We start from the raw sequence: 16577 nt of genomic DNA, 5'->3' as shown, positions 1-16577 counted from the left end.
TAATACTTGCCTGGAGTACTGTAAAAGTGGAAATTTTTGCAAGGTACAAATTTTTGCGCATTTAGACCAGAAACCAGCTCGGAAATAAAAACACACAAATATTTTTCATTTCATATGTTCTACTAATGAATGCCTTTCTTCTGTGGAATTAAAAACATACAAAATTCGGCTAACTTGGACAAGCGCGAAAAATTACTTGTGCAAAAAATCCACTGTTGCAGTATTAAAGGGGCATTGATTCTCCAGTTTGAAAAATAATATGTGGGGCATCTAGAGGAGGATTAAATTCTGTTGCACTGTCAGGCAGCCAGTAGTCAAATCTTTAATCTTTCTGAGAGCTACATGTAAGTGTCGTAGATCCACTGACTTGAATGATGACCCAAGATTTTGTTTTGGGAAAGAGTGAGATTTGGTGTTACAACTTTCCCAGAGCTGTGAATCAATATTTTAGTGCAGAATAAATGCAAGCCAAAGCATGATATACCCATGATCCCTCACCAACCCCCATCAGATGCAGAAATGATGATTATTCTTATGACATGTTATTTGGCAAAGATGCAGTTTGACCATTGTCCTGTACCTTTTTCTGAAGATATGAGTGATAGCACTAGCACCGAACTTGAAATCACTCCCTGTATATTCTCTGATTTTTACAGGCAAGCTTCCCCTTCAGCTGGTTGGCAAGAAGTCTCTGGAGCCCTCATCAGTTGAAACTTTCTCCGTCGAGGCTCCTGATGTCGGCGATGTCCACAAAGTAGAGGTCAGTTTCCTTTGAGCATGAACTATTCCATGCAGTGTTCTCTAATAATGTGAAAGATTGTAGCTCCTTGTGTATTGATTTATTACCTCTGCCTAGGGAGGAGGTTATGTTGTCATTACCGTTTGTTTGTTTGTTTGTCCGTTGTGCACAGATTTGGATGAAACTTGCGGGAAAGGTTGAGAATGATACAAGGAACAGATGATTAGAGTTTGGAAGTGATCCAGAATTTTTTAATGGATTTTATGAAGGATTTTTGATATTTTGGCAGGTACATATTTAGGGTCAATGACCTTGGGAGTTCAAGCTGCACATTTTTGAGGTTTATAAACTTGTTCCTGTTGATATGGTTGGGTTTATGCATCTGATATTTTTTTTTTCTTCTTCTTCTTCTGGAAACTTATGTGTTTCACTTTTTATACCCCCGCCAAACGAAGTTTGAAGGGGGTATATAGGAATCAGCGGACGGTCGGTCGGGCGGTCGGTCGGGCGGTCGGGCGGTCTGTCGGGCGGTCGGGCGGTCGGTCGGGCGGGCGGTCCGTTGCAAATCTTGCGTCGCGAACTACTTCCTCAGTTTTCAACCGATTCCCATAAAACTTGGCACAGATGTGTGCCTTGGGTTGTAGATGTGCAAGACATATTTTTTGACAGTACCCAAAAGTACGTTGCCATGGTAACGGCATATTATGGGCAAAAATGGGTTCAAATCTTGCGTCGCGAACTCCTCCCACAGTTTTTGATCAATTTTTATGAAATTAGGTACAGATGTTCATCTGAATATGTTAATGTGCAAGACACATATTTCCGCAGTGGCAAAAAGTGCGTTGCCATGGTAACGGCATGTTATTGGTAAAATATAGGGCAAAATGCTTCATGGCAAAACTGCGTCATCAGTGTTCTTCCAATTCTCATAGAATTCATATTGAATGTTTGTCTTAGGATATAGGTCAGCATGACACATTTCTTGACAGTGACAAAAAGTATGTTGCCATGGTAACAGCTCACATATTATGAGCCAAAATGATGGAAAATTTTGTGTTGCAAACTACTTCCTCAGTTTTTGCCCAATTTCCATGAAACTTGGTACAGATGTGTGCCTTTGGTTGTAGATGTGCAAGACGCATTTTTCGACAGTACCCGAAAGTACGTTGCCATGGTAACGGCATATTAATGGCAGAAGATCAAGGAAAGATCTTTCGGATTTAACTACTTCCTCAGTTTTTTGACCAAAGCTTATGAAATGTTGTTTTGACCAAAGCTTATGAAATGTTGTTTGGTGGGGGTATAACCAGTCGCTGTAGCGACATTTCTAGTCTTTTTGTTGTGGAGGGGGTTGGTAAGGGAGAGCTAGATATCATATTGCACAATAAAAGCTGAGGAAGATCAAGGCATAGTTAGGAAACAATGTTCAAAAATAATCCAGATAGTGCTACAATTACCATCAATACAATATACAGTTGTAGGTCAGTAGTCCATCTATGGCAAACTCCAAACAAAGTTCAGACATTGTTGAGGCTTAATCCAGACTTGTTTGTTATAGGCCAATACTGGAATGACCTGCTAAAGAATCCCATCTTTAATGGATTATTCTCATTGTCTGTACCACTTTCAGATCGGCCATGATGGTGTCACTCCCCAGGAAGGCTGGTACCTGGAACAGGTGGAAATAGACACGCCCACCCTGGGCAAGCACTACCTGTTGCCATGCCAACGCTGGTTGTCCCGGGACAAGGACGATGGACAGACTTCTCGGGTGCTGATCGTCGAGGACGGCCAGAAGATGGAATACAAGCCCAGTGAGTGTCCAATGCATAGACAGCTCTGCTCATCCCAGGACAGATGATTGTATTCCATCCACTGAATGCTCCTTAAAAGTAATACTGTGTATCAGTAGCTGAATGGATGCCTTATCTGTTGCATTTCCACTTGTTCTAATAAAGACTGTATATAGCAGTTAAAATCCAAGAGATGTTACTCGTCTCTTCGCTCAAGTACTCCTTTATCATTATTACAAGTAAAGGTAATTATATTAATGAGGTCCCCCATAAACGTCCCCTGCTAGCAACTTAGTGTTCGATTGTATGTCACGGATTGTAGACCACTGTAGTAATATTAAAGTTATCTGGATTTCATTTATCTGCTTCATGTTTGCTATTGTGATTTTGGTGCTTGTAGTGCTTTTGATTGGATCAATTTGATGGGCTGTTGCAGGCAAATTTTGATAGCTTAACTATCATGTCTTGTCTTGTATGAGGTCATGCTGTATCTGATTTCTTTGTAGAGTGGCAAAGGTCAGGTTATTCAAAGAGATTCGCACTAAAAAATCATCATTTTCCTTTTTTTGTCTACTAGAAATCCCATATGAAATGACTGTCTTCACTGGCGATGTCCAGAATGCGGGGACGGACGCGGTCATCTCGCTTACCGTGTACGGCACCAACGGCTACAGTAACGAGATTGTCCTGGACAAGAATGGTGACCGGTTCGAGCGAGGCAGAGAGGACCTTATCAAGGTATAGACAAATGAACACGATTTCAGTCAAATTTCGTGTCATCCAAAGAAAGAAGATGAGCAGTTTACCAATCCCCCATGCTTAATAAAATTATTTTCGAGTCATGTGGTACTCATTTACACATACTGTATATTCAAATTTAGCAAGGAAAAAATTAAGCAAATACATATCCATTTACACTAGCACTGAAGCATAATAGTTGTGGGTATTTTTTTTTCTTCATATTGTTGTGTTTTTAAGAGTTTTTTCTAGAACATTATCAGCCACTTTGTGTGCTTTATTCACTGAATGGTGACCATGCTGGATTATTTTCTTCGTTGATCAGCACAAATGCCTGGAATCTTCTGCAGGACTGTCTAATGTAAAGAAATGAAATTATTAACCCGTTATTATAAAGGACAGACTGATTTTGCTACAACACGCATTTCCCATAGATGCTTGCCCAAGTATACATGGGTCTCGTCCTCAACGGGTTAATTAATTCCCCTGATCCCCTGAGTGGCTTTGCCAATCTGCCACTAGTTCAAATTTGCATTTATTACTGAACGCAGATGAGAAAGTTGGCAAACTAAGCTCAGTGTCTGAGTTTAAAAAGAGTTCAATTTAAGTGTATGAATCTTTGTTATCTGTGCAGTTGGAACTCGAGGACATCGCACCACTGAAGAAGATTCGAATCGGACACAATGGGAAAGGTAGCAGAACAGACTGGTTCCTTGACAAGGTGAGAATTAAAATTCTTAGTGTGTGTGTTGTATGTGTGTGTATGATTATAACATACATTTTACACATTTATCTACTTGTATTAATCCATCTGAGAGGTACAGAGAACTATGCATGTAACTGTTACCTTTATTCTGTCATGTTTGGTGGTTGTGAATTACAGATTTAAGGAAAAAAAAAAAATGGTTTCCCGCAAATCAATTTTCCATTCCGTAAATCCATAACAGGTTCCTTGGGTTGCCTCTGTAGTAACAAGGAAATAGTCAACATTCCTCTAAAGACATCTACAGCCGCAAAAAACAGACACATACATTTTTGAAGATACAATATGTACACAATAACTCAATTTCCCATGTATGAAGTGCTGTGCTGAATATTAACCCTAACTAGGCCGGGCTATTTAGGTAGATCATAGAGTCAGGGGGGCCTCCAAGGCCCCCCCTCCAGATCTCGGCCGTCGACCCGTGATCACGACGAAAATGACGTAATCTATGGTACCGCAAAGTTAAATTCTAAAAAAATTATTATTTATGCTAATTTATACATAATGATGCATGAAATCAGTCAATTTGGTATAAATCACTAAATAAAGCTCAAAATGGGCACATTTTTTGTGTAAGTATTCTTTTTAGTGTCCTGAGCAAATATAAGAGAAAAAAATTGCAGCGTCAGAAAAAATTTCCGAAGTATTTTATTGTTTTTTTAATGTTTTATGTATTTCTTTGTTTTTTCGACTTTATGTTTTTCATTGTTTTTTCGATGAAACTTGTCCGCGACATTGTTCCGAACAAGAAAATATGCTATTAATTGATTTTAATCAATAAAACCCCCAAATAATCATGCTTTTATGAAATTTGCCTGTAAGCACAGTTTGCATTGATATTGTACACAAATTCACGTTTTTGTGCAAATTTTGGTCTGACATGCACGTACATATTTATGTGCAACTTCAGAACCACGCGCCCGGGCATCGCAAATTTAGTGTCAAAAGATGCGGTAGACTCAAAAGAAAAAAGTCATGAAACATCGCGGCGATAGCTTTTTGCGTTAGCGATACATCGCGCGGAACGTCGAGGGGGGGGGGCTCAGAGCCCCCCCCCCCCCCCCCCCCCCCCCCCCCGGCCTCGTTAGGGTTGAGATTCTTTTTTATGCCTCCGCCACGAAGTGGTGCCGGAGGCATTATGTTTTCGGGTTGTCCGTCCGTCCGTCCGTCCGTCCGTCCGTCTTTCCGTCCGTCCGTCCGTCCTTCCGTCCGTCCGTCCGTCCGTCCGTCCTTCCGTCCGTCCGTAATGAATTTTGTGGACAGGGTAACTACCAAAACCGTTTGAGGTATCCTAATGAAACTTGGCATGTATGTGTATTAGGGGGTGAAGTTGTGCCTATCAACTTTTGGGTGCACATGCTCAAGGTCAAAGGTCAAAAGGTCAAGGTCAAATGCTTAAACTTTTACTATTTCCCCCATATCTATGCAATGCCTGAAGATATTTTCTTGAAACTGAGTGTATACATGTACTACCCAATTAAGATTCTCTGGTGAAAGTTTGGGGTCATGAGGTCAAAAGGTCAAAGGTCAAAAGGTCAAGTAAAATGTTAAAATTTCACTTTTTCCTCTGTATCTTGGAAATTGTTCAAGGTATCTTCATGGAACATAGTATATATATGCATCTACTGACTGGCAGTGGTTATCTAGGGAATTTAGGGTTCATGGGGTCAAAGGTCAGGGGTCAAAGGTCAAGGGCAATACTTCAAAATTTTACTATTTTCCTTATATTTATGCAATGCCAGCAGGACTTTTTTTTTAAAACTTGATGTATGCATGTATAACCCAATAGAGATTCTCTGGGATTTTTTTTTTTGCCAAGAAGGTCAAAGGTCAAAAGGTCAAAGATCAAGTGAAAGTGCTGAACTTAATTCTTTCTCCATATCTCGGAAGTGGCTCAAGTTATCTTGAAACTTAGTACCGTAAAGTTCCGTGTATAAGACGCACTATTTTTTCGTCGAAAAACGTTGAAAATCGGGGGTGCGTCGTATACACGGGTACAGTCGAATCACGGAAAAAAATCCGTCATGTACACTCAATTTTATAAGGCTAACTTGGGGCCATGTATGCCCATCGACGTTTGGAAGGTAAGCAATCACTAAAACTTACGGATAAAAGAGCGATCTTTCAATCTGGACACACACAAAAGCTGCAAATACGAGATAAACTTACATTGGCCTTGTGCAGTAACGATATGTCAATCTGGCCATAGACAACAGCTGTAACAGCACTGCTGTATGCTACCGATGTCAGTCTACCAAGCTACCAACAGCCAACCTAGTAGCTGGAATACGCGATGTACAGGTATCATTACTAAATTACCGATACCGTAAAACTTATCAATGTACTAGTATCAATATGGCCATAGACAAAAGCTGTAAAATACGGAGTAGGATCGACACTCTGTCACCGTAAATATGAACGATGTGTGAAGCATGCATGCATATCCATGTCGTTCGTTTGCTCTTCATTTCACGAGTGCGAGGCCAGCTAGGATAGCATAGCTACACTGTAGCTAGCTACTAGCTAGTTAGCAAGCCTTTGGCAAAGGCAGCAGCTGCAGAGAGGCTTTTTTGCAATGGACTCGCGTGCACACAGCGATCGGATCGAAGCGCGCTTGCCCGTTGCGCGCTGTGTGTGCAAGTCCATTGCTCTCTGTGTGCGTGTGCTGAAATTATAGCGGGCTGCCTTTTGCAAAAGGCTAGCACTGTGCATACAAGCATGGTACAAGAGACCAAGGAGTGTGTTTGAAGCTCCTTGAAGAGACACACATGTTACTGGTAACAGTGCATGAGTGTAATTACCGTACGCACCGTACGTCTTGCCGTATGATCCCTCTGCTACACTTGTTGATGTTTTTCTTATTTTTCGTTATGAACCTTCCAGTCTGACATGTGTCAATATGCGAGACACCCTCTGCTATGTATGACAGCAAAGATCGTACTGTACACTCATGAGTACGATATGCATGACACATGTACCACGATTGAAAGGCGAAACAATAGCAAGTGAGTACCGAGACAAGTCTCGCATTTTGCGTCTTCCATATTTTGTTGATGTCCGATGAATACCGTTAAAAGAAAATATAAAAGGAAACGAAAAATAGAGCAAATACATGCTACATTCTAGGGAAATTTTGAGCTGAAATAGTATGTATGACACACGCAATATTTGCGTGGACATTTTGGTGGTTTTTTTTTTTTTTAATTCTAGGTCCGAAATTAGGGGTGCGTCTTATACACGGGTGCGTCTTATACACGGGTGCGTCTTATACACGGAACTTTACGGTACATGCTGAATTTATGCATGTTCTGCCTGACAGTGATTCTCTTATAAATCAAAGGCCAGATGAAAATGATAACAATTTACTGTTCAATACAGAAATTGCACTTTTTCTCCATACCTTGAAAATTACTCAGTGCATAAACTTATGAAACGGTCAAAGTCAAGTTAAAGTTCTTAAATCCCCAAATATATGCTCTCCTATTCATCCTTGAATTAAACATAGGTCAAGGAAGGTAAACATTCAATACATTTGTGACAAACATGTCATTTTAATATTTTGCCAATTTTGTGAAAATGTAATCACACATTGTCCAAATGTACTATAGACCTATTAGGAAAATCATGCATTATGGCGGAGGCATACCAGTCGCCATAGCGACATTTCTAGTTTTTTTCTGTGTGCCAGAATAATTTTCTTAAACTAGGAGATGGATGGGTATTATCACCATTCCTGAACGACAGATCAAAGTGTTGCACATGACAGTAGCTTCTGCAAAATACATGCAATCTGTTATTCTGTAGAACAAGATACAATGTACCACTCCATTACTGACAGTGGTCTTGTAGGAATGCACACTGACAACCCTATGTAATCTGAGGAGAATTGTGTGATTGAGACGGCGCCCTCGCCAGTTCTTGACCGAACAGGAAGATTGCCATTAATGAGACTGGTACCATTTCTCACAGGTAACTCTGAGGAACATGGAGACTGGTGACCTGACCACATTCAAGTGTGAGAGCTGGCTGTCCAAGACCCTGGGTGACAAGAAGACGATCAGGGAGCTAGCTGCCATTGTGAAGGGGAAAGCCCAAGTCAAGAGTGAGCTGGATTTGAGTTTTGAGCACATTTTCATTTTGTGCCAAATGTGAAGTAATGAGTTTGGCTCCATGCATTGAATGACAGGCCAACATGAAATATTGTTTTGTAATATACATGTAATAGGTGTTGATATCTAGCTCACATCAGAGTGACTGAAGATATTTCCCAATTTGACATATGGTTTATTTTAGTGTAAGTTTGAGACTTTCCCAGTTTTAAATTACACTCAGCCGTTTGTTAGGTGACACCTACCGATTGGAAAATATTTTTTAGCCCTACATAAGTTCAAATGAAGCCATAGGGAAAATGTATTTGGCATGCATTGTAATATTGGCTAAAGTTCACCCCAGTTGAAAATAGCCTGGTATGAGTTTTAGAGCCACCCCACTGGAAAATATTTTCAGCCTTTATCACATGTTAAGATCTAGCTCAATGGAAGATATTTTTTAAGCATGATGCTATTGTAGATTAACCTCATTTGGAAATGGTAAGCCCAATATGAGTGGAGATTGAACCCCTTTGGCAAGTAGATGTATTCTCTTTTGAGTGTGAGATTGAGCCCAGTGGGATTAATGTCAATGATGTGCACAGTGTTGTTTTCCATCTACACCCTTTATTGTAACTTTCTTCAATCCTTCTGACTTTCGTCTTCCTTTCAGCATCCAACTACAAGATCATCGTCAAGACGTCGGACAAGCGCGGTGGGGGCACCGACGCCAATGTCTCCGTCATACTCTTCGGCCAGAACGGCTCGTCCGACGAGCTGAAGCTGAAGGAGTCGCAGACGCATCGCGACAAGTTTGAGCGCAACCAGGAGGACGTCTTCATCTTCTCCATGCTCAACCTGGGGGACCTCGTCAAGCTGCGCATCTGGCATGACAACGCTGGTCAGTGTTTACTGCTATTATCTGTAATATTATCCATATTCTGTGACAATTTCTTTCTGACTCTTCTTTTCTCCTTTGCTTCCTTGTCTGGCTTCACCACCTCTCTCTCCACTTTTTTCTTTTCTCCCACTCTCCCCTTCTCTCTCTTCTCTCTTTTCTCTATCTCTCTCTTCTTTCTTTTCTCTTCTCTTTTTCTCGCGCTTCTCTCTATCTCTATCTCTCTCTCTTTTTCACTCTCTTTCTCTCTGTCTCTCTCTGTTCAGTACAATTTAAGAGTTTTATTGCAAAACAAGCTAACTCCATTCTTGTAAAGTTGAGATATTTGTGATTAAAGATACCCCCAAAAAGAAAAAAAATAATGAGAAAATACAGGGTATTTTTAATCATTATTTCTAGAATATTCCTTGCTATGTTACAAGTGAGGTATTACTGGAAAGGTTACATTTTGCTGATGATGGACTCACTTTGAAATGTTTAAAAATGGCGCTTAGACCATCTTGCAATGGAACTCTTCAATTTATGAAGGATGGACCACCAAATGCTCTCCTAATTAGAAGAAAGGTTATTTTGCTTGAAAGCTAATTTCAGCAAGTTATAATTATTTATGGTTTGACTGGGATTATTGTATTTTTATACTCTTTTGATCCCACTCACGGCAGGCCTGAAGGCCGGCTGGCACCTAGACGAGGTGAAGGTAGTGGACGAGACGGCGGGCAAGGACTACACCTTCCCCTGTCAGCGCTGGCTGGCTAGGGACGAGGAGGATGGCCAGATTATGAGGGAGCTGCTGTGTGCCAACGCCCTCACCCCTAGAGATGACAAGGAGAAAGTCAGTGAGTATCACACCCTCCCCTCCGATTCACTAGGAGCACGCTGGATCACTGGCAATAAACACTTAACATGCTAAGCCACACTACGAGCAGAAGAGATTTTGCACTCAGCGGGCATTTGCAGAGACTCCAACCCAAAGCACCTTCTGATCTGGAGATTCTCCCGCCCGAAACCCCTAGCAAACGGGAGACTCCAAGTTGATGTGTGCGAAGCGCGAAGTTCCTAGGGTTCTATAGATGCTCTCTGGTGCTATTTAAGGCTTATTTTTTTCAACATACAATAGCAATAAGTGAGAAATCCTTTCCAACGGGAGACACAGAGCCAGGGCGGGAGAAATTAAATCTCAAGCGGGAGAACGGGAGATTTTGCAAAAATGGGTTTTCGGCGGGAGATCTCCCGTCAAAAACGGGAGAGTTGGAGTCTCTGCATTTGTACACTTTGCAAGAAATGGCTTAGCATGCATCCAGTAAGTTATCACTGTATGGTTTGCATCTGTGGCAAGCCAAAAGGAAATGCATCCACAAATTTGTCAAGCATGAGTAATTTGAAGCGAAAATAAGAAGAACAGTATAGATTTGCTTCAGAAATTTGGCCTCCATTCTATAAAGCAGATGGCCCACATGTCTTTTTGTGCATCAATGGGAAAAGTGTGCATAAGGGTGTAACCGACGGTATGAAATTGTTAAACCCAGGAGGTGCAAAATTGGAGATACTGGAGATGCTAATTGACAATCTCCACTGTGATTATTATGATTTCCTTTTGAATACACTTAGCAATTTGTCATAATGATAACCAAAAATCCCCCCCCCCCCCCCCCCGCAAATGGAAAAGTTTATTGTTTTATGTCCATTTGCATGCTGAGATGTCCTAAGTTGTGATGGGACTATTAAAATGAAGTAATTGTTTATGATAGATACATGGTATCGGGTAGCTAGCGAGAATGAAGGGTATTTCTATATGTGTCCAGTTTCAATTCTCCATCTCCATGTCCCCCATTCCTCCACAGCCTATGATATCTCCATCATAACGACAGACAAGCGCGATGCCAGCACCACACAGAATGCGTACATAATCCTAGAGGGCGACAGACGGACGTCGAGGGAATTCCTCATGGAGAACTCGCCCAAGAGGAAAATTCTCCGCAGGTGAGTGATTTCACCATCAGACACAACTGTTTTGCTGTAAAACTCATAGGAAGATGTGCATAGCGATCAGGGCTGAGTTTAGTAGATTTTTGCTTTCGCTAACCCCATTCATGTGGTTCTTTTGTGTGTAACAAAAGAGTTTGTGTGCCCATCAGCGCATGCTCTATTCATTCACATGTATTGTACCTCACACTCAATCGATAATTGTATATTTTTCATTGTTCGATGGCACATGTCGTTGACCATGGAAAGTGGGTATATGTAGCGCTTGACCACTTCCGCACAGGTGGATTACCGACCTGTCCGTTCTCCGTCGATCTGCAAAAGAAACTCATTTGGGGGCATTGAAGGCACTCAAAGAATTACGGGAGGATCGGGTTAAATTCATGATCATTCATCACACCTCTAACATGGTGTACGTCAGTCCAGTCATTGTATACTCTCTCTCACTATTTGCTTCAGTTGATTTTTACAATTTTTCTCTGGTTGATGCAAAATAGCATGACCAAAGAAAGATGATATCGCACTACAGGTACATATAAAGTAAGTCTCTAGCCCTCCCTTCGCCAATGGCAACCTGTTTTCAAATGTTTATCAATGGCATGTCTAGACATTTGTGCTGTGAGGATCAAATCACATGCCACATAAACACACTCTGGGATGCTGATAAACGGAACATATGTTCCTTCTACGTCTGCTTTCGTTCCTCTCCAAAATTTCTTCCAGGGGTGAGACAGACAGCTTCAAGTTCACCACGAGGACTGTGGGTAAGATTGACAGCATCCTCCTGGGTCACAAGGAGAGGGGTGATGGATCGCGACCCCAGGGTCAGGGTCGCGACGTGGACTGGCACTGCCATGAGGTCGTCATTACTGACACGAGTGACGGCTCCAAGTAAGTAGTCCTAACGTGAATTTTTACTTTTGTGGACAAGTACTTGGCCTGTACTTCATATGTGACCCTGCATCACAAAATGAACAAAAAGTCGCCAGATATGCATTTTTAGTTGAGGGCAGATCCTTAAAGAGCAGACTCTAAGCTTTAAAATGATGTATAACTCAACTCAAATGGACTCCCCTAACCTATCTAAATACTAGAAAGAAAGCACACACTCTAGAAATGTGTGAACTGAGAAAAGAGGCTCTAAAGTACAGGGTCTATTCAAGCGCTTAATCTTTACCAGCCGTGGGAGCTGTGCGATGAATGGGACAAAAAAACAGGAAGTAAACCACTAGAGCAACAACAATGAAGGGATTACCAGATTAAGCTGAAATTGAGCATGTTCTATTAACACATTCTGTCCATGATTAATGCTAACTTTCAAAGCAGCGGAGTTATCTTTTCAAAAGTTATTAGACTTGAAAGGGAAGTGTGTGTAAAGGATTTCAAGAAAGGAAAAGGGGACGCTAAGACATACAGTACCTGATCATTCTATTCTCCACCCAAAATGAGGACGGACTGATTTTGCTACAACACGCATTTCCCATAGACACCTGCCTGAGTATACTCGGGACTCGTCCTCAACGGGTTAAGAATAACGTAGAAGAAGGAAAGCTCTTTCAGAAAATATGAAAAACACCATATTGACTTGGTTGACCCATTTCACCTTTTTTGAGTCCTCACATAAAATCAAGGGGTGCGACTTTTTGTTCGTTTTGTGATGCACGGTCACATATGCATAGTGAACATTGAGCAGGTACCCCAAATGAAGTATGTGGGGCTGAGAAAAGTTCAAAAGGCACTGTTTGTCTTTTAATATGTTATCAAATGTGGTCTTGCATAAGAACTAGTTGCAGCAGGGAACACAGAATGAATTGATTACACTAAGAACTATGAGAATGAAACCCAAAAATAACCATGACAAAGAAGACATTCTTTGACTTCAATTATTGTGAGTTTGCACATAAGTTAAATACCTTTAGAGTGAATTTTGCATGATGAGGCTTGGGCATCCCCTCCCCCCCCCCCCCTTTTCCTCCATGATCTATCACTTGGTCTACTCCCGTTCACTTCGTCTAATAGCCATGTAGTCTAGTACATGGTCTATTCCCGATTCATCTACAACCAGTTCATGTAATAAGTAGTGCTGTTAGACAAACTGGCAAGTAGACCATCTGATAATAGACCAAGTGGTAATAAACCCCTTTTCTCCACATGGACCTTGTGCAATTTATTCATTGCATTGCAACTAATTGACAAATGGCCCTACATCGACGTAAATAAGCACTGAATCAAACAGTGTTTCAGTACTAGCCATGATTTGTCATTCAGTTACAATGAAAATATCTCAACTGAAGAATTTCATGAATTTGAATAAGTATTGCTTGCATGTTTTAGCACTCCCTTCACTTGCCTATAATGCACTGTTGCCCTGCTAGATATGTGTTTACATGCAAGAACTGGGTGACCCTCAGCAGCCGGAGGGAGGAGGCGAGACGACTCGTTTGCAAGAAGATGGAAGAAGGCAAGGTGGCCGCCATAAGAAGTGAGTAGTGGCTGGAAGCACTCCTCAAATTGGCAACCAGCCTTTATTTATATATATATATATATATTTATTTATTTATTTATTTATTTATTTATTTATTTATTTATTTGTTTATTTATTTATATATATTTATTTATTATTTATTTATTTTTTTTTTAAATTTATTTATTTATATATATATATATATATATATATATATATATATATATGTATATTTATTTATTTATTTATTTATTTATTTACTCAGTCATTTTTATGTTATTTCATATTTTTTTATTCATTTATTTATTTATTTTTTGCTTGCTTGCATGATCACATGATATTCAAAAGGATTACTCAGGACCTCCCAATTCTTATACAACTAAATTAGAAAACTTTTTAGAAGTCTTGCCACCGAGGAAATTTCAGCAATGAAAAGGTGAATTTCAAGGAACACATCGTGGCAGACATTTGAAATGGCATTGTGCTGCACATTGAAAGGTGTTATGGTAGACAAAAATTATGGCTAGCATGTTAGCCTCCACACAGTACTTTTATGCCTCCGCAACGAAGTGGCCGGAGGCATTATGTTTTCGGGTCGTCCGTCCTTCCGTCCGTCCGTCCGTCCGTCCATCCGTCCGTCCGTCTGTCCGTCTGTCCGTCCGTACGTCTGTCCGTCCCGTTTTGTTTTTGTCGATATCTCAAGAACCGTGTGGTGATTTTATATCAAACTTGGTATGAGGGTATATCCTTGGGGGATAATACTTTGTGTGGATTTTAGGGTCACAGGGTCAAAGGTCAAAGGTCACAGGTTATTTTGTGAAAAAAAAATTGAAATTTCATGTTTTTCTCCATATCTCGCAAATGGTTCAAGGTATCTTCATGGAACTTAGTATATATGCTTGTACCGATGGGCAGTGATTATCTAGGGAAGTTGGGGGTCATGGGTCAAAGGTCAGGGGGTCAAAGGTCAAGGTCAACTCCTCAAAATATCACTACTTTCCTTAAGATGCAATATGTCTGAAGGTTTTTTTTTTTTTAAACTTGATGTATGGCATGTATTACCCAATATATATTTTTTGGGAAGTTTCTTGCCAAAAGGTCAAAGGTCAAAAGGTAAAAGGTCAAGTGAAAGTGCTAAATTGCACTTTTTCCTCCATATCTCGAAAGTAACTCAAGGTATCATCATGAAACTTACATATTTATGCATGTTCAACCTAACAGTGATTCTGTTTGGAACTGTGAGGTCAAAGGTCAAAGGCGAGGTTTAGATAATGCTATTTTCCCATTTGATACTGAAATTATACTTTTTCTCAATGCATAAACTTATAAAAGGGTCAAAAGTCAAGTAAAAATCATCAGTAGTCCCCAAATACCTGCACTCTGACATTTTAATCATTCATCCAATTGAACCTAGTTCTAGGAAAGTGAACATTCAGCACATTTGTGTCAAACCTGTCATTTTAATATTTTGCCAATTGTGTGAAACTGTCATCACACATTGTCAAGACATTGTACTATAGACCTATTAGGAGAACCATGCATTATGGCGGAGGCATATCAGTAGCCATAGCGATATATCTAGTTCTTTTATTTGTTTTGTTTTGTTTTGTTTTTCTCTAAAAGAGTATACTGTATATCCCATATCTAGTGCATGACACATCTGTAATCTAAAATTTGAAAGAAAAATGTCTGTGAAGGTTTGAAAAGAAACATCCAGTAATTGGTCTAAGAGTGAAAGTAGAAGGAAAAAGGAACAAAAGTAATACAAAATAAAGAACTGTGAACTTGATGTAATCCACTCACCTTTCCTAAAGCAGATTACTAGCACTCATTGTCGCTTGTTTCATCCGCAGACTTGGCACCGGTCCAGTACGAGGTCATTGTTGTGACTTCAGATGAGAAAGGATCGGGCACGGACGCCAACGTGATGATAACGATTTATGGCAAGAACGGCGACTCTGGCAAGCAGCCGCTCAAGCAGCGCTTTAGGGACCTGTTTGAGAAAGGTGAGCAAAATGTTTTCTCACAATTTGCATAGCCAAAAGACAAATGTAACTCTGGTTTACAATACACCACTTTAATTCAGTTGAGTGTGGTCGTAGAGAGGACTGACTTTTTTTATGCCTCTTTAAGTACATTTCTCTTCGTGTGAAAAATCGAAATACAGTGGTTGAACAGTCAGATGGGTACTACTATACAGCTGTATGTAGGTCCTTTTCAATGAATATAGAATATTTGCAGTGTACCACTTAACCAGTGAAGCTTATGATAAGTGAAAGTTGGAGATAACACAATTTTGATTCCTTATTCATTCCTTCGTGATATGTATTCATGCCAGCAAATTTCCAAGAATGAGTGAAGGAAGGAACGTCGGAAATAGGGAAGAATGTGCTGGCTGGACACCATTGCACAGATTTTAATTAAATGGACCGGGCTTTATGAAAGAAGTTTGGGTAAGATTACTTGAAGGAGGAATTTGTCTTGGGTCTTGCCAGTAATTATGATTTTCACGTTTGGCACTCACTCTCTTTCATGTCTGCAACATCCAGGTCAAACAGACAAGTTCAAGCTGGAGGTCCTCGATCTCGGCGAGCTGGAGAAGTTACGCATCGAGCACGACAACGCCGGCTTCAATGCCGGCTGGCTGTGCGACCACGTGGAAATCGTCAACCTGGCCACGGGGAAGCGCACGCTGTTCCCCTGCCGCAAGTGGCTGGACAAGAAGAAGGGGGATGGAGAGCTCTTCAAGGAACTCTTTCCCGCCAAGGAATAGCGAGCTTTAGATTTGCAGCGCGGACGCTCGAGACGACGCTTTCGCTGGACGTTCTCCTCTCCCCTGCGTCGTGCTGAAAAGAAGCTTTAGATTACGCTGGGACGCAATGTGTAAAAAAATTAAATGACGCCATCATGTGATCGTTGCATGAAGTAGTTCTCAACGTCGCAAATTGTGCGGACGTTAGAATAGCCCAGAACGCGTAGTGAAAAACTCGGACGACGCAAGCTAAAAATAGATTGTCTTGACACGCGCTTCTGCGCACGCTCAGAACATGTTTTCTTTTTTTCCTCTGAACGTCCCCATCGCAAAAATCTAAAGCTCCCTAGTAGAGAGGA

The 16577-nt window shown here is 40.8% G+C and overlaps 1 protein-coding gene across 1 annotated transcript in view; it reads left to right on the top strand.

Annotated features, from left to right (window-relative positions):
• The window catches only part of LOC139721805 (lipoxygenase homology domain-containing protein 1-like), a 63193-nt gene extending 46923 nt beyond the window's left edge, over positions 1-16270 (top strand). Inside the window, exons 37-48 of the mRNA XM_071633128.1 lie at positions 657-760; positions 2370-2553; positions 3110-3270; positions 3905-3991; positions 8003-8135; positions 8795-9022; positions 9682-9855; positions 10861-10999; positions 11726-11893; positions 13378-13484; positions 15320-15472; positions 16016-16270. Of these exons, the coding sequence (XP_071489229.1) occupies positions 657-760; positions 2370-2553; positions 3110-3270; positions 3905-3991; positions 8003-8135; positions 8795-9022; positions 9682-9855; positions 10861-10999; positions 11726-11893; positions 13378-13484; positions 15320-15472; positions 16016-16239 (1862 nt within the window). The 3' untranslated portion in view covers positions 16240-16270. The remainder of the gene's footprint in view (positions 1-656; positions 761-2369; positions 2554-3109; positions 3271-3904; positions 3992-8002; positions 8136-8794; positions 9023-9681; positions 9856-10860; positions 11000-11725; positions 11894-13377; positions 13485-15319; positions 15473-16015) is intronic.
• Positions 16271-16577: the final 307 nt, after the last annotated feature.

The sequence above is a fragment of the Diadema antillarum genome, unplaced genomic scaffold, assembly GCF_040938485.1.
Source record: "Diadema antillarum isolate AM-2024a unplaced genomic scaffold, OU_Dant_1.0 scf00000150, whole genome shotgun sequence".
Lineage (NCBI taxonomy): Eukaryota > Metazoa > Echinodermata > Echinoidea > Diadematoida > Diadematidae > Diadema > Diadema antillarum.
This window is presented reverse-complemented; position numbering and strand designations above follow the sequence as displayed.